The sequence below is a fragment of the Egretta garzetta genome, unplaced genomic scaffold, assembly GCF_000687185.1.
Source record: "Egretta garzetta isolate BGI_Z169 unplaced genomic scaffold, ASM68718v1 scaffold615, whole genome shotgun sequence".
Classification (NCBI taxonomy): Eukaryota; Metazoa; Chordata; class Aves; order Pelecaniformes; family Ardeidae; genus Egretta; species Egretta garzetta.
The window spans coordinates 456170-483728 of NW_009259857.1; the positions used below are offsets into that span (position 1 = coordinate 456170).

At 35.3% G+C, this 27559-nt stretch overlaps 1 protein-coding gene across 3 annotated transcripts in view; it reads right to left on the bottom strand.

The window, feature by feature from the left end:
* The window catches only part of FSTL5 (follistatin like 5), a 310918-nt gene that overhangs the window by 97279 nt on the left and 186080 nt on the right, over window positions 1–27559 (bottom strand). For all 3 annotated transcript variants that reach the window (XM_009639992.2, XM_009639990.2, XM_009639989.2), the window contains exon 6: window positions 5070–5236. In XM_009639992.2, coding sequence (XP_009638287.1) covers window positions 5070–5236 — 167 coding nt within the window. The remainder of the gene's footprint in view (window positions 1–5069; window positions 5237–27559) is intronic.

A 27559-nucleotide genomic window follows, 5' to 3' on the forward strand; every position in this document is an offset into this window, starting at 1 on the left:
GGGGAGAGGGAGGGGAAGAGGAAGAGGGGAAAGATAAAAAAAGAGAACGCAGACTGCTGAATGATACCCAAAAAGGTAAAACTGTAATCTGTGAATTAATTTTAATAAGATGAACAAATTAGAAGTTTTAACAGAAAGATAATCTAGATGCAACTTCAAAAACACCAAAATGGAAATATTACATGCTTCCCATGAAGGTAGTCTAAAGAAAGATATCATGAGCTTTTATCAAAAAGTAAAAGTTGAACTCTTTTAAAAAAATTACTAATTTAAGTATGTTAGCAGATGTTAAACTTTGCATGTTGACAAGTCATCTAAGTAGATCTTTTATAAATTTAAGAACAAAGGGCAGACATCTTGCAAGAAAAGTGCGACTGCTGACAGATATAGGGAAGAAGTTGAAGGCAAAACTGAAGGAAAAAGTTGAGAAAAAGAATAAAGTAAAATGAGATACAAAAACCATTTAAAAAGTGCATGAACTAACATAAAAAACAGAAATACATATTGGATTTCGGAAGAACAATCTGCTATTTTTAAATTTTCCGTAAGGGAGAATTATTTTCTGTAATGAATAATAAGTTAGATAAAAACATATTCAGAGAAGTAAGTGAAGAAATGTAAGATACAGGATAACAGCAGGAAAAAAAGCCTTTCTAGATGTGTACTAAAATTTCAGCAAAATGTCCTGTGATATCAATTCTGTAGTGAGTCACAGCACAATTATATTATAATTTAAGTAAAATTTGCAGAGGCATATGATTTTTCATGGTTTCATTCAGATGGATGCTGATTATCCCTGACTCCTATTAGTTTCAATGAGAGGAAGATCAGTAACAAAGATGCATTACTTCTACAAATAGTAATTGTAAGTGCCATAAGAAGAGTTGAGGAGTACTAAGGACTTCTAAAATTATCAACTGGATATTATCAGCAACACTACTAATATCTGACCACACACTTCGTAGTGTTCTCTAAGTTATTTCATAATTCTTAAATGCACTACTTAAATTCAATTTTCATTATCAACATTTGAAAGTTAAATGGTATTTCTTAATTTTTCTTTAAAATATCTTAGAGTATATAACACTATTCATTATTTAAGACTGGCTCTTAGCCACTCCACAGCTGACAGCCCTAGACATATACCTTGTATATTTTCAGTAGAGGAGTAGATTATTTTTTCAATAAAATAGAAATTCAACAGCCAAAATTTGAGTTTAGACTTAGACTCTTCTGCTGCTACTTGTTGCATTTTTCCATTTGGCAAAACACTAGGCCATTATATCGTTCTGAGTTTGTCCCTCCCTGAAGTGAATAGCTTAACTCATATTGAGAACTGCATAGTGCAAAAATTTAATTTCTAAGTATGAGCACTTGCTATGGTTTACAAAATTACATTGTCACTACTGCTTAGTCTGTTTGGTTTCCTATGTATGTGCTGATTTCCGGTTAGGATGATCTCTGATGCATTTTGCTGAAAAAATGTATTTATCTATCTTCCCAGGGCAGTACTTGTCATGTTTTTTCATAAAGTATACTACTATTTACACAACATTATTAGTCGTCAGATGCACGGATGTGGTTCTTGTATAACTGAGTAAATTAATAATTCCCAGAGTTAGGCAAACATGATTGTAGTTTATAATCTAGCCTAGAGAACGTTGCCTCTGGGGACACCTTAAATTATGCAAGGACTTAGGGGTTTTGAATGTTTAAAATTGCCTGAATAAGCACAACACATTCTTTGGTGGTTAAATTGCTAGATAAACTGGAGCACGCTATGTTTCCCTCTACATTTGTTCCTTTGAAGTTAATATTTATTTATGTTCTAAATTCATTTTCCACAGTCAAATATAAAACAACTCTCTTTTTTGTCCAATTATTTTTCTTTTCCCCCAATGTTTTATTTTTATTAAATTGCCTGAATAGATTCTAAAGTATGGCTACATAACAACTTTTAAGTAAATGTGAAACTGTAAGGACCAAATAGGGAATGTATGATGAACAAGGTTCAGGAAGGTATGGAATAACCAAAGAAATATGGAAGGAAAAAAAAAAAACAAAAACTAAGGAAAGATCTAGAAATAAATACAGGGGAATAAGTCAGTGCACATAGTGAAACATGTAACATAAATTTTGAAGAAAAAAGACTCTGGGGGCTAATTTTACTCAATGTTTTTATGACCATTCTTTTTTTTTTTTTTTTTTTTTTTTTTTTTTTGTATCAAGACTCCATTAGCTCTTTCTTCCACCCTTTGTTAGTTTATCTACAAAGAAATACTAGATTAATATCACCTACATATATTTGAGTGCTATTAATTTTAGTGGATATGGGATCTGTCACTCTCTTTCTAGATTTGAATCATAACTAAACTGTTAATATTAAAGGACTAAACTATAACATAGTTTTTGCTTATAAAGACTTCCAAGCATTCCAGTTTATGTTTTTCTTAAGCTAACAAATAAATGATGAATACATTCATCTTCACAATTAGGCGCTCCTGACACTGGAAGCTTTTGCTCCCTTTACAGTTCTTGTGTACCTGCACACAAAAGGCACACAGAGAATCATCCCGGCACTCAGGTAACACTGCAGACCTTGCTTTTCATGTTTGTGGGCTGTCAATCCAGTACACTGTCACACATTCTTCCTATTAAATATAAACAAATCTAGCAAATTCTAGCAATTTCAACTTTGCTTTGAACATCTGATCACCACTGCAGTCTGACTTCAAATTGGGCATCCCGTGAGTTTTCAAAAATTCCATACTTGACTCGCTTCCAGCTGTGCTAAGTACTTCAGATGTATGCCAGGTTGGCCCTGGCTAATAGCCAGACTCCCACCCAGCTGCTCACTTACTCATTCCTCCTCTACCCCCCACAGCAGGACAGGGGGAGCAAATAAGAGGAACATGAATGAGAAAGCTCATGGGTTGAGAAAAAGGCAGGGAGATTGCTTACTAATTACCATGATGGGCAAAACAGACTCAACCTTGGGAAATTTAGCTTAATTTACTGCCAACTAAAATAAAAAAGTCATTACTAATTTGGGTGGTGGGAAACAAAAAGGCATACATTATTAAAACAACAGCTTTCCTCCCCCTCTTCCCCAGGCACGACTTCATTCCTTCACTCCCGACTCCTTTACCCTCCACCTGAGTGGTGTAGAGGGTTGGAAGGGTATGGTCAATACCCAGCAGTTTCTCTTAGCATCTCCCTTCTTCTCACCCTTTTCACCTGCTCCAGCCAGGACTCTCCAGGGGCTGAAGTCCTTCAAGATAAACCTGCTCCAGTGCGGCTGCTGTGGATATCTGCTCCATCATGAAGCACCTCCTGCTCCTCCAGCCTTGGACTTCCCTCTGCTATTTCTCACTCATTTTAGTCTCACTCTATTCCTCTCTCTCTCTCTCTGGTGTTTTATGCCCTTTTTTTAATGTTTCCGCAGAGGTGCCAGGAGTGTGGCCGAGGGGCTCAGCTGTGCCCTGTGGTGGGTCCATTGGAACCCTCTGGAACTGGCTGTGCCCAGCACAGGGCAGCCCCTGGCCTCTTCCTGCAGAGGCCACCCCCACAGCCAACACCTGGGTACCAGCAGCCGGCACAAGAAGTTTTCTCTATTGGTTTTGGGTGGGGTTGGTTTTTTTTTTTTCCATACTCAAAATGTATGTATCAGGCTTTGCAAACACTTGCTCTTTTCACATCTGCAAATACAGTCAACTGAACCTTTCAGTTTGAAACTGAGCTGTTAGCTTCATTATTTCCATTCATCACTTCCCTTTTATTTCTCTGTGTCCAGATGCACGTTCCTGTTTCTATCTACAGCTCATGCCATGTATTATACTTAGAAGTGATTAGTAAGAACTCCAAATCATTATTTACGAGCATCATGAATATTTACAGAAAGCTAACCAATATTGCAGAAAGGAGCTTGTGAATGTAGGCAAGACACTTTGGAATGTCAGTCATATGATTAGTACCAAATTAACAAAAGCAACAATTATTTAACTGAGAACTTTTCAGAGGATGCCGGTTTTATCCTAAGCCTCTCAAGCGACTTAAACCTACCATTCAAGCAAGATGCGCTTTGAAACTACCCTTTATTTTACAAAACACTGCGTGAGGAAGCTCAATTTACAAACAGAATTAATGTAAAGACAGCAAACAAAACAAAGGTGATGTGCGAGTACAATTGCTGCCTTCGAAATTAACGGCATTCACAAGAAAATTAAATAAACAAACTAGATAATTGATTGTGCCGATATTCTACGCACATAACAGCTCCAGAGATTTTGGACTCACCTGAGTCAGAGAGCAAGTACAACTCCCGATGTAACGGTTTGTCCACATTTATAGCTTCGCTAATATAAAAAGGCCAAAGCAAAGTAAACATACCCACAAGCAAACAAAATAAAGCTGAAAGCTTATTTTTAGAGTTTTGTCAGAAGATGTAATAATGTTTCTCATTTTCTATTTTGCTTCATATTTTGAGGTTGTGGCAAAGGTAGGAGGCAAATATTTGCCTTCTTAAAAAAAAAAGATTTCTAAGTTACATTCACCGGTGACTCTTTGAGAAGTACCATGTGCACTGCTGAATATTTGGAGGAATGAGCAAACCAACCAGTTTTGTAGTAAAATACTTATTTTGGAAAAGACCACATTTTTATTGAATTATTAGAAGATAAGGCTGTTACTATGTTCTGTTTGTACTAAGTCACTATGCATTACTTAAAATACTCATTTCACAGATTTCTTTTTTCTTTTAGATGTTTGAAGACTGTATAATCCTGAATGCATAATGCTGACTCTATTTTGGGCTGCAATTTTGTCCTCATGTGCTTTTATTGCTATATTCATTCTTTTAAATGACTGGCCTGTGAGACATGTTTTCTCTATATTTAACAACAAGGGTTTGAATACAGAGCAAAATAAAAACAGACCGAGTTGGACAGGCATATAATTTCCATTTGTTTTCTTTGAAACATCAGGATTGTGGAGCTTGTTACATATTGCTTTTCTATTCTTTATGAAAAGTTTTGACAGTAAGTTGTTACATAGAGCTTTCTCTTACTTACATTGATATCTTCCAAGTCTAAGCTGTTCAGAACAACGTTGTTCCTCTTCCAGATGATGGGAGGTCTCAGAGTTCCCTGGATCGCACAACTTAAGACAGCACTTTGCCCCACTGTTGCTGAAGTGATGCTTAGTTTTTGATCTTCAGGCAGACTCAGCTGAACTACCTCTGCAAAGATATATTGTTTGTAAGATTAATTAGCAGGCAATTTCATAAGGTTAATTAGCATGCAGTTTTTCTACACTGGTAATTTAAGAATTTTAATTGGAATCAAAGCAAAAAGAACTTCCAACAGCCATAGGAAGTTCAGAGCATTTCAAATAAAGGTCAGCATGACATTTCAATTAAATTGACTGACAAGTATCACCCTGTAAGAAAAGATGCATTTAACATGAAAATGAATTTCAGAGGTAAGACTGTAATAAACATGACAGTGTATTCAAAGGCAGACACAAATAACCAGAAGTTATTTGACAGTTGAGGCCAATGCAATGGAGTAGTCAGCACCTTCGTCTGAATGAAGATGGCAGTACTGCTAGAAGTCAGTCATATGAGTTCATTTCCAGAAAAGAAAAATACAAAGGGAGCTCAGAGTACAAAACATAAAGGGCTGAAACCAACATGGACAAAGTGAATTCTGCATTCAGAATATAAAATTAAAGTATAAGATTCCTTTTCTGTAAACCAGTTTTTATGGGGCTTTTTCCTTGCTATCAGTGAAAACATGGTTTCCAGATCAAACTGGCATTAGTAATCCTTCCCATTTCAGTCTCAGAAGAAAACTCATTAATCATCATCCAAACACATTAGTTAATGTCATTTAAAAAAAAAAAAAAGTGTTAAAATAATTTCTACTACATTTCTCTGGTGAAACATGATTCCTTTTACAACTACTGCAGAAATTAAGAGCCAGAATAATAAATATTTGTGTACTTGAATAAATCTCTGCAAATATAGGAAAAAAAAAAAAAAGATTAAAAGACGGGGGGGGGCGGGGGGAGAACAGAACTGAAAAAACCAGAGCACTTCATTGCATCAATTCTGAAACTGCTCTGTCTGCCAAGGAACAGAAACAACCACCAGGATGGATTACAGCACCTGGTAGAAGTACAGAGTACAATACTGTATAACAGTGAAAGACAAACCTGAAGTAGATGCAGCACATCACCTGAAATACTGTGAATTATCTCAATCCACGAATATTTGCCACCTATTCTTTTGCATTTATTGTGCAACACAGTAGAAATTGATAGTGCTGTTAAGCTGTTTCACAAGGCTTCCCCAGCCACTTTTAATTTATTATTACCTAAAATAACCCAATGTAAAATATCTGTAAAACAGTACATTTAGGGGAGGCAGTTTCAAAAGTGTGTCATAGGGGTTTTTGGGGGATTGGAGTGTGTATGTTTTGTTTTTTTCTTGAAGACAGACAAATTGCTAAAACATTTTGTAGAAAAACCACCACCAATACAAGCAAACGCTCATGTTCTGCAAGGACGCATGCACATAAGAAAATTCAATCAAAATGAGAAATTTGAGGAACACAAAATTGCTTTTTCACATTCACAGGTATTGTTTGAATCATAAAGAAATTTCAACATTGCTCTTTAAAATTATCCAGCATTTCTCAAATTAACACCAGCACAGCAAATTCAAACTCACTTAATATCCCATGACAATGAACATAGTTTATGGCATGGTATGTGAAACATCAAAAAAAAAATGTAATTGCAATACAAAATACATTTTATAAGTTAAAAGAAAATCCTAATGAAATTAAATTCAATATGAACAAACATACTGGTAAATACGGAGTATGCAGCCTTTAAAGGAAATGTATTTTTATATTTAATTTAAGGAAACCTTTGTCATACAATTTTGGAACAAATCTACTAGATGCAAAACCAAGTAAATAAAATTAATATTAGTAGAGAAGTACTCTCAACCCTTTCAACCTAACAGTATGGGAAGTACATTTCCCCCTATTTTTTTATTGCCTCTGGTATCTCATATCACAAAAAAGTAAAGCATGACTTCAGAAACTACCTTTGTGTCATAACACAAACTAAAACCAAAGTAACTGGACAAATTTCAACAAGAAAACAAAAAAATGTGAGCAGCCATGTTCATTTTAATCCAAGGGGAAAAAATTATAATTTTTCAGGTTAACCAGAAGTTCCTCATTATTCGAGTTTTCAAATAAAGTTTTAAAAATTTAGACATGTGTGATGGGAGTCCAGACCTTGAAACTTTCTCTGCTAATCTTTGTACTAAACAGCTCTGATGTTAATAGAAGGCCACTTCACTATGCCCCACAACCCACAACTCATTTGGACACTAACATAAAAAAAGAATTATACACATTAATTTGAGGACACTGTATACTCTTTCCTCTTGTGTAATTGCCTATAGGTTAGAGGCTGAACAGCTGAGAGTTGTCTTTTTACTTGCGGTGTGCCTGATTAAACATAACCTATTAAAATTCCATGTTTATAAGGATTTTGTCATATTATACAAAAGAGCTATATAGGAATTAAAGATCATCAAAATAGCAATTTTTACACTCAGCTGCTAAAGCATGAAAAATCTCTACATTTTTTATCTTTCATTTTTTAAGCAACTACAAAAGGCATCATATAACTATTCTCTTTTAATTACCAAATTAATTTCATATAAGGGAGACAGTAATCCTTCCATTAAAGCAAAGCAGCAACTTATAAGCAAGCTAAGATCCTTTACAGCTCTTTTTAGCCTCATAAAAGCCATACTTTGTAATTAACATAATTTTTTTTTTTCCAAATGCAAGCATCAGAGAGGCACCTCAATATCTTCAGGAAAGAAAGTTTTATTGTTCTAGAATTAGACTAAATGGTTCAATTTTGTGTGATTAAAAATATTAATTTTATCTTTAGACTAAAAAAACCTGATTCTTTTCCAGAATGAATATTCTATGACTCAAAACTCAAGTGATACTGCCCACCAGACATATGCAAATGAGTGACCCATTTTTTTCCAACTAGATGCATTCTCTGATGCCATTTGTTACACTAAGGAAAAGGAAATGTATGAATTAGGTTGAATATTGGTTTATTTACTGTAGGTTTTAAAATTAACCGCATCATCAGAAGCATTTCAGCTCCAATGTTATAGGAGATGGTTCTTCAGTGCCTCTATCAGGCAGACTTTACGAGACATAACTGCATGGCTACTGAAATTTTCTGGTAGAAAACTGATAGTATAGATATTTTGCTGCTTTGTTGAATTCACTGTTGAAAGATCTCAAAGGGTAGATAAATATCCTGATACTCCGTTTATAAAAGGATAGTTATCTGTGGTTTCCAAAGTCACTATTTAATTTAGGAAGGTCATGAAGTAACAATCATGAAATCAGCCTGTGCTGTAGGGCCCTCTATGAAAAGTGCTAAGCCTCACATGATAAACTGGGATAGCCAATTTAAGTTCTACAAGATTTCAAAGCCTTTTTTCAGTTAACTCCAGTATTACTATGGATGCCTGTATACAGAAGGCCAGTAACTATTCCAGACGTGTTTGTAATTTTAATCAGAGTGCAACACTACAAAAGGGAACATCTATCAAATGTCAAACTTAACATTTGCTACCTTAGCAAAGATAGCATTCTGAAATCAGAGGCATTGCTGTATTATTTTGTTGATGCTAACAGTTCATCTGATTTTTTTTTAAACTGCCTTATTTTTAATAGCAATGATAGCCTTGCCATAAATAATAAGTTATGGTTACAATAATAATGTAAGATAATAACACTAATTTTGCCAGAGGAATTACCTAAGAATTATTGAAATAATTCTCAAACTTCAATACAATATTTTCATATTCCATTTACTTCTATCACACGCCTATATTGTAATAAAACAGCCAAATGCAAAATGTAATAAAATTAAGAAACAGTTGTCCTACCTGGAAGTGGTAAACATACTAATATTACATATTTCTTAAAAGTTATGAAGAAACCCCCACTCTAAAAAAAGCACTAGAATCACTGTTTTCCCACAAGATACTGAACAACATTTAAGTAAAAAAAACCTTCATATATTACACAATTGTGTATATTTTACATTATTAATTTCTAGGAAAAAGTATCTAAGTTATAACTTTTTTTATTTTCTAAAGAGAAAACCATTGCATATATTTTCTCCTTATCTGGGAAAAAAAAAGAACCACCCAACTGAAAAAGCCCTAAGCTGACAGAGCAGTACCTGGAGCGGCGCAGAGCTCTTTGACAGGTAACTCTGAGGCGCACCGGGCAGCACCTCTCAGAGCCTGACATCCCTTTGGAAACAGAAACCATAGGCCTAGGAACTAAATGATGCATTTACCGTCTCTTCTTTCCTCCCTAAAATAAACCTGGTTCTGAGAGCAAATACTTTTTTGCCAGAGACTGAAGCCATGGCACTGGGAGATACCACCTGCTAGGATGACTCCTAGCTTTCTCTCCATGTTGTCCTTGTAAAGCAATGGTAATTCTTTAAAGTTTAGCTTCATACATTTTGTTTGTTTAATTTTAAATGAAAAAGAGTAAAGGTTTGGAAAAACTGGAAGCGATATGAATTCAGTTTACAAATACCAACACTAAGCAAAAAAAAAAAAAAAAAAAAAAGGTACTGTTGTTTACAGAGCAGTAACATTATATATAAGTAGCCAGTAAGGTTTTACCTTCTATAGCTTGTCGTTATCAGAAGCATGAATGTTACTATGGTACACCGTATTAATGAGTTTGTTTGTAACTCCTCCAGATGCAATATCAGTCTGACATGCATCCCTGGTTCGTACCTACAAACAGCCCCTGGGTATGTTCTTTCAGATAAAGGGGAGAAAAGCAAACAAAAACCCAAAAGAAACCCATTTAAATAAAAGCTAAGGGTACAGTTAGGAGATGTGGACAACAGAACAGGCTACAAGCAGCTCTGTAAAAATATCTGGTTGGAAATAACATAAAAGAGGTGATTATAAAAGAGGACAAAAGTGGTGAAAACAGAGTAAGTGTTAACTACTGAGAAGACATTTTAAGACATTAACAGTGACCAGGAAAAAAAGAACTCAGAAGGGCTCAGAAATGCCCAAGACTGAAAAAAACCTAATGGTTTAAATATAAGACACTCCTCGTTTGTTGAGGAACTTGTGTGAGATAGTGGAGAGGGTTTGACATATCTCCTGGCTGCTACAGCCATTCTGCAAACTCCCCTACCCTTCATTCTGGTTAATGGTACCGAGTCAAGTTCTTCTGGTTCTTCCCATCATGTTTTTTGTTACTGAAGTTATCACTGTATTTGATGCAGCTTGATTTTATCCTTCTTGAAAACACATGAAATAAAACTGTACACAATATTTTGAATGAAAAAAAGTGCAGTTTATCAACTAATCCATACCTTTTCCTGAAAGACTTCAGTCAATATGCCTGTAGAATGCAATCGCCATTTCCACATTGATCTCATCTGGTTTCTCACAGTTGCCCTGTGATAGACAGGCCTCCCCGGCTTTCTTTTACTCTGCTCTTTCCAGTAGATTAGTTCTCAGCTTTAAGTATAATTTCTTACTATTAACCAAGTATAAGATCTTGCACTAGTTCTCAGCTTTAAGTATAATTTCTTACTATTAACCAAGTATAAGATCTTGCACTTTGTAACACTACCTTTCATCTCACTTTTACTGTGCCAAGCTTCAAGGTTGCCCAATTCCTCTACTATAGTAATCCAACATTTCTCTGTTCTGGTGATGTGTCCCAAATCTTGGTCTTGGAGAGGCTTCTCTTATTTTTTTTTTTTTTTGGTCAAAGTATTAATGAAAGCATTAAATAAGTTTCCTTCCCAGATGGTCACTGGAGAACTTCAGTAACAACTCCTTCTCAAAGTGACATTTTTGTATTTCATTGAACACATATCACCTCCCTTTCAGCCAGCTCCTGATTAATTTTATGATTTCTCTACAAACTCCCAGTGTTTTCATTGACTGAACAGGTTCTCATGTGGCATCATACCAAGTGGTTTACTGAAAAAGATGAAAGTACTTCTTTTCTCATTGCTTCTCTTTAGTTATCTAGAGCCTATGTTATAGACCTACTTCTGTTTGTCCTTCAGTTAAAATTAGATCAAATTAAAATCAGTTTTTCTATTATCATTTTCTAAATACTTTCTGATATAAATATCTTTCTGATATCTTTCTAAACTATCTTCAGAACTTACTGAAACCAATGCAAAATAACATCACTCCTACTGAATCGGTGTTGTGGTTTAACCCCAGCCAGCAGCTAAGCACTACATAGCTGCTCGCTCACTCCTTGCATCTGGTGGGATGGGGGAGAAAATTGGAAGAGAAAACCCGTGGGTTGAGATAAGAACAGTTTCATAATGGATATAAAATGAAGTAAAATAGGAGCAGTAATAATAATGCTATTAGTAATAAAAATACACAAAGCAAGTGATGCACAATGCAATTGCTCACCACCCACCAACTGATGACCTGCCTGTCCCTGAGCAATGACTGCAAGTCTTCCCCCCCTGCCCTCTTCCCTCTCCCCCGGCCAACTCCCCCCCAGTATGACATCCTATAGTCTGGAATAGCCCTTTGGCCAGTTGGGGTCAGCTGTCCTGGCTGGGCCCTCTCCCAGCTTCTTGTTCCCCTGGCAGAGCAGGGGAAGCTGAAAAGTCCTTGACTGGTTTGAGCACTGCTCAGCAACAACTAAAACATCAGTGAGTTATCAACATTCTTCTCATCCTAAATTCAAAACATAGCACTGTGCCAGCTACTAGGAAGAAAACGAACTCTACCCCAGCCCAAACCAGGACAATCAGCAAAGAAATTGGACAGTTATCAGATGTCTTCTGTGGTTTTGGGGTATGTTTTTTGTTGCAATATGTCCTATCATTGATGTATATCACTACTACATATATCATTGTTACTTTTGTTTTTAAGCTTGAAGTATTTGTTCATGTGTCACATGTCCCATAGACAGAAATTTTTGGAAGACAGAGAAAATGCATTCAAATAGCTTTCCTTAAATAGCTTACAACCTAAAATACATGAAGACATACACAGCGAGTGTGTTCACTTATAAAGCTTTTAGCTCCACGTGCAGCTCACCTTCAGAAAATTTTTAAAATTTATTGACCAACAGAAACAAAAGCAGCTAAAAATAAATAATTCTGAGGAAGGTATTACAATCCTGCAAATTATGATCAATCAGAATAGAGTGTAAATGCTTCAGTTTTCTTAGTTTGCCCAATATTTACTAATTAAACTGTGAAAGGCAGGGAAAAGGAGTTTTCAATGCTGAAATTTTGCAAAAACATCTCAACAGCAACAGGGATAAATCAATAATGAAACCTTACCATAAGCACCTCTTTGGCTGTCATTCTTCGAAAAAAAAAGACTATATAAATATTCTTGTAAGCCAAAAGATAAAATGATAGCACTGTATTTTTAAAACATTTTAGGATGGGTAGGGTAGTGCTAGGGGAAAAAAAAAGACAGTGATAGCTGTGCAGTGCTTTGATCAGCCTTTCTCTGTTCTTAATCCTGAGTACGACGAGTTCACGCGCATAACATAGAACACTGAGGCTCTAGATAGAGCACATTTATAAAGAGTTGTAACAATGGATTTATTTGAGTTTTCTGAAGAAGTTAAAGAATACATAGTAAAAGTTGAGCTTTTCAGTTCTCTCCCTATACATGAAAAAAAAATAATCTTTGATGGCCCAAAACAGTCTGTAGGGGACTGTACACAATCATAAAACTCATTTGTGATCTCAGAATACTGAATACAGAAACACTGAAGCATATGAAATTTCTTGAGATTAAGTGGTTCCTTACTGTATCTTATGACCATAAAGAAAAGCCAGAATATCACTCTGAATAAAAAGTTTTTGAAAGCTGAAATGTATGAGGAAATGTTATATTGGGACTTTGTATATCACTTTATAACACATTATCTATTAAAGGGAGGAAGATCTCATGCAGCTGCAGACTGTGTCAGTTAATTTAACTCCATTAACAAATGTACAATTTGAACCTTCTCATTTACTTACATAAGTTGTGTGTATTTATTCATAGCAGCCACAAAACACTCTTCCGAGTCTAAACTAATGAACATTATGCAGACCGGTACCCACTATCTAAAATTAAGACAACATCAAGCCTGTATTTATTTTGTTTGCCTATTTCAAACCTCATTTAAAAGCAATCACATTTTAAAACCAGGCAAAGCAGCCTTTTGTCCATGGACTACAGTAAGCTCTGTACTTAATGGATAGCATTACTTGGTGGCTTGAAATAGCTGAAATGCAGCTAGGTAATATGCCTTTTCCTCTTCTGGCATTGATCCCACTTTCCTCAAAATGACATAACAAAAGCTTTTTAATCAGTGTCATTTTGCTGTTCTTTTACAGCAATTTTAAAGTCAGCACACATCACCATTAACATGACTAATTTTGTCATTTTCTGCTGTATCTTCTGCTTTGAATTTGTTGTAAACATATTATTCCCATATTTAGTAGAATGTTTCAGTACGAGAAGCAACAGAACATGGTTCGTGAGTGGCTGTTTTCTAGGGTATTATGCCAGCAAGGCAGTCTTTCTGTTCTCATAATCCATTTAACAGCACACACAAGAAAAAAGCATAAATAACTTTTTCAAGACTCCTTAATGTTTTAGCTGCAGAGCTTGGATTAAAATTCAGGAGGTCTTATTTCCAGCCTTCTGGGCAGCATAGCAGAGGATTCTACTTTTATATTGCAGCAATATGGTTGTTATTCAAAACCAAATGCTTTTGACAGACTTACCATTATAATTAACATTTATTCATCCTTCATCTTTGCTGACAAGAGATTTGAAAATAATTTTTTGTTGACAACTATAATACTGTAATAGCTCATGTTTTTATGAAGTCCTGTACAAACCAATTCCATAAAGAACATTAACAGAAACCATAAAAGAAAACACAATCCTTTCTGAATTTATCTATAATACTAATCGATGAGATTTAATGGAGAGTGATTGATAGGTCATGCTAGGAAACATTTTTTAATGGAAGAACTTAAAGCTGAAAGACAAATGCGAAGCAAAAAACCTACGGTTTCTATTTCCTCTAACAAACATGGAATGCAGTATTCTTTAGTCAAATACCTAGAAACATTAAGAATGCTTCCAGTTTTAAAAATCAGGATAAAGGAGCATATGTCAGCTGACCCCTTGCTTTAGTGAATTTAGCATAAAATTCATTTGTTATTGAAACAGCTTTCATTTTCTGATCTTTTTAGGACCAAAAATGACCACATAAGCAAATTTATTTAAAAAAAATTAAAACCCAGCTGAAGTAAAAGGACTAAATAAACTATAGACAATTATATCCTACAAAAGTTTATAGATATGTGCACTAATAAAGTGTGTACCATTAAAGCAAAGTCTATATTTTTAATGGTTCTTTGAAGTAGTAAGAATGAATGTAGACTGTGAGAAGCAGCTCAAGGACTTTATGAGACTGAGAACCTGAACAATAAAACGGTAGATAAATTCAATGGAGAGGGAAAGTATTATACAACAGCAAAAGCAATCCTTCGAATCTAGATCAATGGGCTGTAAGTTGACTTGGCAGGAGAGAGACAGTGGAGTGATGATAAGTAGCTTTATCAACCCTGCTCTCCTTAACAGAGAAACATTACAATCTAAGATCAGGAATTCTTCAGAAAGGAACTAAAAGCAAACAAAAAAACCATAACTTTGCTCCGTGATTTGTCCACAAAAATACCATATGCAGCTCTGGGTAAAGTAGATAAGAACTCAGAGGAAAAACAACCATGATAAAGGTGTAGAGCCATTTAAATATGAAAAATGATCAAATATGCTTGGATTTTTCTTTTACAAAACAGATGATGTAAAGGGCTTTGACAGAAGCCTAGAAAATCATGGCTGTCATGGAAAAGCTGGAAAAGATATTGACGGCTTATTGTTCATCCTAAGACTGGAAAGCCATGAAAATAAGCAAGTGGGAGGCCAGGTTCAAAACAAAGGACAGTAGTTTTCATGCTTGAAGGGATAGATTTGAAAAAAACCTCTTTGCTAAAGGATATTGTGGATTCCAGAAGCTTACACGTGCAGCAAGAGATCACACAATCTCTTGGGAGAGTATGAACAAAGTATAATGATATTATTCTTACACTTCTCTAGACATCAACTTAAGTCCATGGTTGAGAGAAAGTATTGGACTATCTGGACCTTTATTTTTCATGGAATTCACCCAGCACATGTGATCTCTAAGTTTTCTTTACAACGTTTCCGTGCTTTACTTTTAACTAAGTTTTTTTTTAAAATGTGAACTATGGCGATTATGAAAATCAGCGATAATAAGTTTTTGCTATTTTCTATGTCACAAAATGATAAAATGAAACAATATTTCAAAGCACATTATACATGTGTTTTAATATTCATTCTTACTTTAATCAAATGAATTTCACCTGCTATTTCTATTGCATCAAACTCCTCCAAGACCTTGTGTTTCTCACAAATTTGCACAGCTGAAAGAACTCAACAGGACTCAAGTTATAAATTAGTTCAACATGTACTATAATGATTCACTTAAGTCTTTATAAAAATCAATAAAACATCTACTTTCACTTGCTCTGCAGGGCACTAGGATAATTAAAAAATAGTTCAGAAGCACTGTTCATGGAAAAATGAGGAGCCGTCGATTATTTAAGACTCCCTTGTCATCGTATACTGAGCCACAGAATGCTTCTATGCAGCTGTGGGCTGCACCTCATTTGATATATCAGAGAAGATCAAGAATTGCCAGAAGTGCAGCATCAGTAACATTGACCGACAACCAAAATGTATTGATCAGGTTTCTCAGGTGACAACCCTATCACAGTTACTTTATATGAACACCTGAACTAGACCAGACAACTGGGGAACTGCTTTATGGACAGGAAACATATGAAATAAGAAACTTGTAAAGATATACCCTTCAAATCTGGCTAAAGCCACTTTGGAAAATAAGAAGAAATATGTATATGTATTAGGTTTTGCCTAATACTCTTGTATCAGTACTACAGGAATACCAGGTTAACCCGAGCACGTTTTGAAAAGTATCACTACTGCTTATGGTAAGGATATTTACTATAGTGAAGACAAAGGGTTCACCCCACATACTGGCTTGTTACGAGAATCCTTTGAAGTTGCAGACACCATTCAATTCTTATGAGAACTTTTTCAGCCTACAGGAAAACACAGGCCAAGAAAGTCAGCTCAAGATCTATATGGCTTCAAAATCTTTTATTGCAGGGGAAATCGGTAATCTGCTCCCATAACATCAGCAGCCTGATTTTCATAGACTATTTATTAGGGATAAGCAAAACAACTCAAATTTTGCATCTCTTGACTGACAGACTAGTTCTTTCTCCTTATGAAGAAGAATGGAATTCCAGCTTTTATGAATTTGCATCTCTTGAATAGACAGTAAACAAACTGGCAAATAATAAATCTCTCTCCCTCCTCTTTCGACTATCATCTCAGCAGACTGAAACTGCCTGCCCAACCTTAACATATCCTCTCAATATGTTCTGTAACTGATTTTATGCATCATTCAATGAATCCTAAGGGAAATTTCAAAGTTATTGTGATGGGTTAAAATTTGATTTGATGCATGTTACTAGAATTGCTGATCTGAAAGTAGTCAGATATGGTATTTTAGGTTTATGTGTATATATAAACTTGCAACTTTTATAGACTCAATATTCAAAGTTATACAACAATACATTTCTAGCCAACAAAGTTGTAACAAAAGTTAAAGTATGCTTAGAAGAGAATATGAGTAAATGAAACACTAATTTCCTAATAACCTATTGCTATTTTCAGATTTCATTTCCATTTTAAAGGCTATACTTAAAATTAATAAGATTTAATTAAGAGTTGTACACTAAAAATATTTCCAAAAGCAACAGAAACCGCAGAAGTCCAGAAAATATGATAAACCCTCTCACCTAGAATGCTACATCACTGTTTTAGAAAATATGCCAAATGACCTATTCCAATGATACATGTCTTGACATGTGATGACATGAGACCCACAGCTAAGACATCTCACATGTCCAGCCATTTGTGTGGACACACTTACTGTGTATCCATAGCATTGCAACAATTTCTGGTGACATTTTCTTAAGCAGAGTTGTTCTTGCAGCAATAGTTACTTTTTAAAAATCCTTGAAAATTTTTTTTTATTTATTTTTTTTTTTTTTTTAAGACAGGAGGAGAGCACACGCTAAGAGTGGCCTGTGCAAAAATAAAGCAGAAATGAGACTCAAGCAGATCACTGAGCTATCTTAGCATATGTACCTCAAATGAGATGCATTAGAATTTCAAAAAAACCTCATGGACTTGCAAGTAGTTTTCTCATTTAGTGTGCAACATTGAACTCTTTACACTTGTATCCATTGTAACTTTAGCAGAGAATAAGTGGGGTTTTTTTCAGAATATGGAGAATAAGATAACTCTCCACAGCAACACTGACATTGTCGGTAAATAAATACTGCCTGTGCTTGAGCTTTAGATGTTTTGTTTTCAAAAAGAAAAATAGTCCTTGTTATGCTAGTCTATTGTTAATAACAAATGTTGCAGAATTAGACTGAAATGTATAGGTTTTTAAAAACAATAATAGCAGGAAACAAGATTACCAAGTATTGATGCAACATCGATGGGATGTGAAATTTAGTCTCAGAACCTTTTTTGGAATCTCAGTGTTTAACCTTCTGAAATTAATATTTTTAGGTACACACAACTGAACTTCAGACCTTCAAAAATTGCATTGATGACTCTTTGCAGTGGTGGTGAGAAAGGTATTTAAGAAAGACATACAAAAAAAGCTAAAAAACACAGATGGAAGCAAAAAAAAGCATCTAAAAAGATACTAACAGAAAAATTCTGGAAATTAGGTTGAATGAAATTTTCCATGTTACTATTATTTACATTCATTTTTAGCTGTGCTTACACATTCAAGAAGGGAGAAGAGTAAATAAAACAACACGATCTATCCTATTTCTTCTGGGGAGGGAGGTTGTTCATCTTTGCCAAATGTAATGCCCCATTCCCAAAACATCTCTCTAATGTTCCTTATAAATTGCATTAACATCAACTTCCTTATGCACATCACCAAGTCTCTGAACAGCTTCAGTTTCATACTTTTGTGCATCTTGTCAACTTCTATGCATTTCACCAACTCTTTCATGACATGTTTCTGCATACTGGAAATTATCTACACCAGCAATACATATTTTAAAACATATTTTAAGGATTTTTTTGTAGATACTGGAAATACTGACTACTATAATGAGTAAACCCATGGAAGAAAGGTGAAGAAATATGTTTGCTTTCTACAGTCACTGTAAATATATTCTTATTTCATTAGACTTATGACAAAACAGAGAAAGGTACCTGGAGCCCTAAGCTGGGCATGCCACAGACCTTGTGTTATGGGCATATATGTGATTGCACAGATAACACTGTCTTCAAATTATGATTATATTTAATTAGTAGTGCAGAAAATGCTCAAGTGAAAGTCTTTATTTTGGTTGCTTTCTTAATTATGTTTCTTCAGTTAAAGATCAGTGTGCTTTTGTTTGTTTCAAAAATAGAGTTATCAATAACACTGCATTTATTCATTTGAGTTTTAGGTTAATTATAAATTTAGTAGCTTACTTTTCAGTTTTAGAATGATGCAGACAGAAACAAGTCATATGAAGGGATCATTCTGTTGAAGAGAACATTGAATGTTCCTTTGCTGCACCAGAATCTGTAATGAGCAGCAACAACAACTTCAGAGAAGAGTGAGAAAGCAATGTGATGGGGCCAGATCAAGCTACAAACTCCCACAACAGGGCTGTACTTGCAGCTGTGAGCAGCCTAAGCAATGCTTCTGAATTGCCCAACTAAAGTGGAATTTATCAAGGCAGATAAAACTTTTAATAACAGGATACTTTCCCCCAGGGAAATGCTTTGAAAAATACCTATAATTTGATGCAATCTGTTCCACTCAAAAGACAAAAAGATTGCTTTTCAATAAATACCTTCAAAAAAAAAAATCTTTCTTCAGGAAAAAAAAAGAATATATGAAAATGATACTTCATAGAAAGCAAACAAGGAGGTTGACACTCAACGACCTCAGTGTTTATCTGCAAATCAATAATCACTCAAAAAAATATCCATTCAAATAGTTTGTATACACAACTTGACACAAGATTGTTATATTTAAAAGCAGTATTTTGGCAGCTTTTCTGGTTTACTTCCATATAAAAACTGTTAATAAATTTTTGCTTTTTCTTCTAGTTGCTTTCCCAGTTACACAGAGGCTCAGATTCATTTAGAATAGGCTCCGCTAGTTTCCTTTCCCTCTTCCCACTCTCTTCCCTCTCATCTCTTTTTATTCTCATCTCCTTTTATTTCTTCCCAGTACTTCTTCCCTTTTTATTTCTCTGCCTCACTATTCACACTGATCCTATTAGTTCTACTTGTGCTTTCCTAAACATATTCAGATAAACTATTTACGCAATAACTCCAGATATTGAAGTGAGCATCAGCTGATTTCTTTTAGATCCTGAATTTACTTATTTAAATTTATCTGAGTGGGGCAAGGGGAGGGAGGTTCACGGTTATGTCTAGCTTGTGGCTTGGGGGCACAACTTAGTGTGCTCACAAGTCAGAGTTTGTATGAATTGTACCCTTGCCACAATTTTGGGCAAGATGTACCTGTTCCCACATGCACATCTCCTCATGCATGGCAAGAAGGGAGCTGTAATATTCCAGTAAGTATGTTAGTCTGGACAACAGGGAGATCATGACAGTGACCACTTTATTTTACCTCCAGTATCTCATCTCAGATACTTTATTCAGATTTAGATCTTATTCTGAACAATAGTACACCCTTTAGAAGATGCTACTGGACTATACTTTGCTGTCAGAATAACAGGATTATATACAATTAAGTACAGAAATATTAGCCAGATTGTTTTCTATTGCTACTAACCTTTTAATTTGTTCCAAGATGAGAAAAATAGAGTTTTCAAAATACCGATCACTGATACATTAGCCAAGATAAATCAGTACTAAATAACTACTTAGACTCTTCCATTTGTTTATCAAATACAGAACAATAAGTGTGATTATGTCTCTCCATGTGTATCCTGTGGAGGTCATCCACCAGAGTCCCACTAGGGACCCATGGCACTTAGACTTCTATGAACCAAAGAATCTAGAAACTGCTCTTTAGATCACTCTTTTCAGACCTTCCCTGTATAGCTTTTTGCCAAGACCTGGAACAGCATTCAGCTGTCTGCAATGTCAAGTCCTGTCATCTCTAGAACACTTCCATAGCTTAAATACAAATTTTCCCACCATCCCATCCAAGACTGCAGTTTTACAATTTATCATCTCAGTCATGCATAGAACAAGCCAACGCATAGTGCAGATAAAGATTTAAACTTTAAAATCAAGTATTCAGAAATTTTTAGAAAAGTACACTTAGTCTCGCTTCCCCCTACTCCAGATCATTCTTTTTTTGAGAATCCCTCAGGATCTGGGCTTACGAAGCTGGCCCACCTCATCAGGCTCCAGATACAGGAAGATACAGCTTTCCTGAAGAGATTCTAATTCCTACTGCATGACAGTTGATAAATGCCCAGTCTGGAAAAGTTCTTCTCCTTGGTAACAATTTTCACTAAGTATGGTTGAAGACAAATAATAAAAGCAAAAGGGGTGGGGCAGAATGGGGGACACACACCAGGTGGGGCCACAGACCCAATGGGGCACATACCACAATGATTAACCTTTGAAGTCTAAACTCAAACTGTAGTCTGAATTTACGTCAAGCAGAATCCATAGCTCTGTCAGTGCAGTTCATGATCTATCACAGTAACGCAGCTGTATATCAAAGCCACCCTAAATACATATCAAAAAACCCACATGGTCAGAACAGAGTATCCTGTAACTGATAATGGCCAATGGCAAATGCCTAAGGAAGAAAACACTGGGCAAGCATATAGTGATAATTCTCCTGCATTCTGTCTTAGCACCCATCAACACAGTACTGCTTGAGCCAGAGGCAGTTTATGGTGGTGACGCTAAAATAATGAGTAAATTATCATGCAAGAATAGGAACACAGACTAGCATTAGCTGGCTTGTCAGCTGAACAACTGAATAATTCCACTGTCCTATCCTGAGGAATTCCTTACATTAGAATGGAAGATGTAGTTTCCCATGAGGAAGGAAGAAAATAAAGACCTATCATCGTGTTTGTAGAATAATATGGTGTTAAAGGAAAAAAAATTGCAAAAACCCAAACCAAACCCCACACATTATTACTTTTCTCTTAAAGAAAAAAAAACAAAAGCTTTAAATTCAAATGTCTAGGATTTTGTAAGTTATGACCCCTAAATTAACAACAAACCCAGCTCCTAAATTATTCCTATCTAAGGAACTTATTTTGAATACTATCGTTTAAATCTGCAAAATTGAGACCTTCAAGGATTAAAGAGATTAAACCAATACTGTCAGAGAAAAATAACAGTAGTTTTTATGATAACCACTAATTTATTCCAAAACACAAAGTCAAAGGATGAAGCTTTGGGACACATCTATCTACTTACACATATACAATAGATAATTCATTTATGAACAACTTTACTATAAAATATAAATGAAATAAAGAGAAAGGATTATGTAGGGTGAAATAAGAACAGGCTAATTAAAAAACCCCTTCGGAGTAGTAAATATTTAGAAAATTTCATTAGAATCTGTTTTAAAGCAAAATTGGAAAGCTTTTCACAAGATCTTCCATATCAACCATCTTGATCCTGCCCCCAAAATGACAACGTATTACTTATTATGGATTGCAAGTTCTACGTAGACTCAGTCCAAGTATCTGTTTCTTTGCTTTCCTCAACCAATCCCATTCACTTTCCTGGGCTAATTACACCAAAATACATTTTTTGTTTCACCAATCACCCAACTCCCATCTTTAAATTTAACTGTTTGCTGTCTGCTAAGAAATCCATCCTAGTTTGTATATGTCCTTGAAGTCCTCTTTGTTCCGACTTCACAGGTCGTCAGCATTTGCATCAGAGTTTTCTCCATTCCCATCTTTCTGGGAGGGAGACCTTCCCTAGGTTCCCTATCACTCATCTGGCAGACAAGAGGCAGTATATTGTCCATAAGCTATGTCAGCAGTGATATTTAAACTAAAATTGTGCCAAAAATTGAATCACTTTGAAATCAGTTTGTCTATCTCTAGTAAGTCTCACTTTTGATCTAATTCCAGGATGCAGAAGGAAAACAAGTTATGGAGAGAAGACCTGATATCAAAGACAACTTTGCCTAGCAGACTATATTCAATTTTTGACTTGGATACTTTCAACAGCTTTTGATTTGCAGGATAATCAGATAATGCCCCCAGATTTTGAAAGTGACACTGAAAAAAGCCAAGAACAAAACAAACACCCTCACCTTCAAGTTTAATGCAACTCTAAAAGACACCTTCTTACACTGACATTTTAATGATCTGGTATATTTATTGACTTAATCACCAAAAGTATTTTTCTTAAAAGATCTAAAAAGTGTAAGGTAGATACAATTAATTAACCACGATGACTGACTACTTTCAAACAAAGACTTTTCAATTTGCAGAATGCATAAAAGGCTGATAAGTACCAATAAACATACAGGAGGATTATACGCTACATTTTCTAAATCCTCACAGGAAAACTAATGAGGAAGAAAGTCAATCATGATTCATGATAAGACCAATTGTAAATGTTTAGCACATCACCAAGCACAAGTTTCACCCAATACTGGAAATTAGGAAAGATAAAAATGGAATGTCATTAAATTGAAAATAATGTTTTCCATGGAAACTGTGGCACACATAGGTATTTGTGAGTGGTGTTACGGGATAAAACTGATCTACATGATCATTTTTTTGAACTTTAGATAAGTTCAAATTACGTAGCCTGTGATGATGGCAAATTCAAATACAGAGACTGGTAATGAGTGAATGATAATTTCATATACATTTTTTTAAAATACAATGTCAACAAAATTGCAGGCTGAAAAGACAGACACAGGCAATGTTAACATCAGAGAACTTCCTAGTGAAGTGAAAAAGCTGTATTCACTCAGCTGTGTAGAGGGGAATATTTAGAAGAGTATATGCATGAAATTCAAGTCTGAACTAGCTTCTGCTATGAAATGATGAGCCATACGGTTAATGGTACAGCAGTGAATGTCATTTACTTTAGCAAGGCTTTGATGCAGTCGCTTACAACACTGTTGGGCCCCGGCTAGGCCAGTGTGGACTGCATGAGTGGACTATAAGTAACTTTCTTCACCTTCAGGCTCAAAGGACAGTGGTCCGCATTTCATAGACTAAGGGTCAGCTCACTGCAAATGATTTCAATACTGAGCTGATAACGTTTAACATCTTCATTGGTGACTTGGCTGACAAGACAAAATGCACCCTCAGAAATCTTGCAGTTGGCACCAAATTCCCAGGATCAGGAAGTATACTTCTGCAGGACTGCCCTTCAGAGGGATCATTCTAAGCAGGAGGAATGGGCTGACAAACTATAAAATTCTACCAAGACAAATGAAAAGCCTTGCACTTAGGGCAGACTAAGCCCATATAACAATATAGGGATTCTGCTGACTAGAAATCAGCTTTGCAGACAAGGAACCAGGTAGACCACAAATTGAACATGAATAAAGTTCAGCCAAATGCCCACCAGAATTCCCCTCTGACATATTCTACAATTCAGTGACCCCAGCTATGAAGGAGTCCGTGACAAATCTGAATTACTAATGGCTGTGGTAAGGGTTGTGAATGGCAAAGGTGGTCCAGTTCACCTGATTTCTGAAAAATTCTAAATGGTACCCCTCAAGCCTTCATTAAGAGCTTTGAAGGGACAACTATGTGTTTTACAAACTCTGCCAGCATGCCTTCATGTCTCACTGTAAGTCTGGGGAGCAATACTACTAACATCATATAGTACAGGCATGAAAATGAGCAAAGAAAGGGTAAACTGTCCAAAGTGTTCAAGAGGCCTAGGTTCCCAATATCATACTCTTCTTTATCTGGATACCATTTTATTTCTTCAAAGCACAGCTTCAGTTAATTTCAGCTTCATCTACAATTACTCAGAAACTCTGCAAACGCATCCTTGTCTTCAAAATTCATATCCTAGACGTAAGGAATATGCAATCATGTCCAGTTACAACAATTCAGCTAAATTGAATGAACTATTTGTCTGATGCATTAGGCTAGTTAGGAACTTTGATGCAAAAGCAAAGGGAATTTTGCCACTTAAAAACACATGTTTCTTTACCATTAGCTATCTTTTTTTATATTGTAATTATCTGCCTTTTTCACTAAACACCTTTCAGCTTCAATAAAAAAATGAGGCAGAGGCCTTAACACAGAAAAGCTAGTTTTATGCTATACTTCTGATTCATTCCACATTCTCTTTATTAAATAAGACAGGAACACCAAGGCTTATGTGGAAACATATAATTAAAATTTGGTTCATAACGCAGTAACAAAAAGTCAAGTAAAGTTGATACAAACTTCTTTTAATATCTTAATTAAAAGACTGTAATTATACATTATATTAAAAGGATAATGATAATAAAAACCCCATCATCTAGAACTACTGAAAGCCCAACTTACATCTGTAGAGTGCACAAAACTCCAAATTGATCTAAGAAACTGTAGACCCAAGAGCTGCCATAGCTTCTCATCTTTCTACAGGCATTATTTGCTATTCCTGCAGTGGGCCCCACGATTATTTGGTGGCAGCCAAGAGAAAAGACCAAGGACCACAGCTTTCAATTTTAAGTTGTGAGGGAGTGTTTGCTAATTATAGATTCTTCTGCATCTTTTTTGCTTAGCAAATTTCTCTCTCCCTCTATCCATCACTGTGTTAAATTGCCTTCTTGCGTGCTTTGTCTCTTCAGCAACTCTTGCCACCAGTGCTACCATTTAGTTACTTTCTAGTTACTTTCAATGAAATAAACTTAAATTAATAGCAGTCTCACCTGAATAACACACAACCTGAGAAAAACTTAGTCAGATGCTCAAAGTGGGTCCACTGTGGAGCATAAAGCTATCTAAAACATCTTGCTTACTTAGAAGCAGCCTTTCTGCTGCCAATTGCTGTGCATTAGATCATGCAAGCTACATGCTGTCCAGAACTCTATCTAAAATATTTAGTTTTAAACTAACTCGGATATTTTTAATCAACCTTGTAGCCTGCAGCATAAATATCTAGTGCTTTGATAGATATATAGCCCAAGATGCAATGAGTTTTTAGAGGTCTTTATTTCTACAGGATCTATTAGATCATTGGGAAGCAGAGGACATAATGCCTCAACTATTATCAAATGTCCTCTTTTTAGTAGCCTGTAAAAACTTGGTTCGAATAGACAAATTCTATCATTGTACAAGTTTGGTAAATTCCAAAGTATCTTAAGGTAAATGTGATTAGAGAATGCTTACTTACTCAGTTTTTCAGATTAACAGTTGAACAGTTAAAATGAACTTCAAAACCTGTGTAAATATAGACCACCTGTTTGTAATGCAGTCATGATGAAGAACAAATTAAAAATATCATAACACTATATTATTCAAAAACAGGCACAGAACACAATTTTGCTCTGAGCTATGCTTGTGCTGCATATTGAAAACTACGTATCTTGCAATAAGTTAATAAAACCAGCATTTGGGTAAGAACAGCCAGTAATGGACATCAGGAGCAATACTTAATTAAAAAGGCATACTAGTCCATTACTCCTTGTAATGTTTTCTGTTTTCCTCTTGAAAACAAATTTCACAGGAAATGAAGTTAGGTGTTAAATATAGCTTTCCTATTCTGATAACATGGAAGTGCTAATTCACTAAAGTAATAGTGATAATTGGCTTTGACCTTATTTATCATAGAATATGTTGTTGAATTTGTCTAAACAAAGGAATTTATGCAAAAATCAATTTCTGTACGTTTGTTGTGTTTGTACACAACGAGCTCAGGCAAAACATTTTATTTAAATGCTAAGAGTTAGCATAAATATTTTCAAGTAATTTTACTAGTATAGATCCAAATTTAATGCTCCTTCTGTTTATTGCAAATACAGATGCTAAACATCAATACTGAATACTTGCAGTTACCTCAAAGAAACATTTAAAATGCAGCCGTTCAATCTATGAAGTATTTCTGGAACTAATCAATAATGAAATGGGAATTTTAAGAGGAGAGTTGACAGCCCTGGTAACTCACAGTTTCATGCGAGAAGATTTCAGTTTATAAATATAATAATTTGCCAATTTTGTTTGCAGAGTAGCTTCATTTCACTTTCAAATTTCAAAGCATCTTTCCCAGAATGGTAATAGAATTTCTAAACATTTAAGATGTCTGGACTTATCCTGAGTTTCATAATAACTCAACTTTGTAAAACTATCTCCTTCTCCAGTATTGTCAGGAAAATGACAGGACAATATTCTAAAACACTAATTCAGGATTAAATTACCTGAACTGCAAATGTAGTTTGAAAGCCCGAAGCATAGCAGAACTGCTATATTTCCACTGCAAAAAGAGGAGGGCTGTGGAACTGTTATTCAATAGTTCCCTGCAATCTGAAGACTAGAGTTATGAAATCTTTAACATAGAAATAAGCACAGATGGGAGCAGTTTTAGGATGAAAGCGATTCTGAAAAAATTATCAACAGGCTGATGTGACTGTTTACATTTAGAGGGAAAAAGAAAGAAACCAGAACTCAAGGTAGGCTCTGTTATCTGACTGTATAGAGGCTTCTAACTTTTGTTATTTACTGAGTAGAGTTCTACTCCTCTTAAGAGTAGATGGCCGTGCAAGGGACCATGACTTCATGTTGAGCACAGAAGCGTATTCCGAGAACAAGAAGGATTCTCTGCATTCCTCTCTTGGCTTTGCATACCTGGTACATTTCCCCAAGATGAAAGCAATGGACTATGCATCTAAGAATATCAGCACAAAGGTTAAAAAACAAACTAAGGACAGACTGGATTAAGCTAAGGTTCTCAACACTGCGATCTTTTATACTACAGTCCTACTCACACTAGCTTCTCATCTACCCTTTCACAAACAATATGCACCAATCTTGGGCTGGGAAATTATCTTCTTTCACTTCCCCACTGAAGGAATCTGTTTGCAGGTCTCTTATGAAGGCAAGTCACCAGTGGAGTTCCACCTGGACCTCTGCTGAAACTCATATTGTTCAACAACATCCAGGAGAATGTGTAAGAAAAGGAAGTGATAAAATTTTTTGATACTTTTTGGAGAACAACTAATCAGGTAGTTTAGATAGCAAACATAAAATTTGATTTGCTTAAAGACATCATGATACTGCCATGCCAAATTCAATATATTTAATTCAGTATTCAAAGTACTGCATG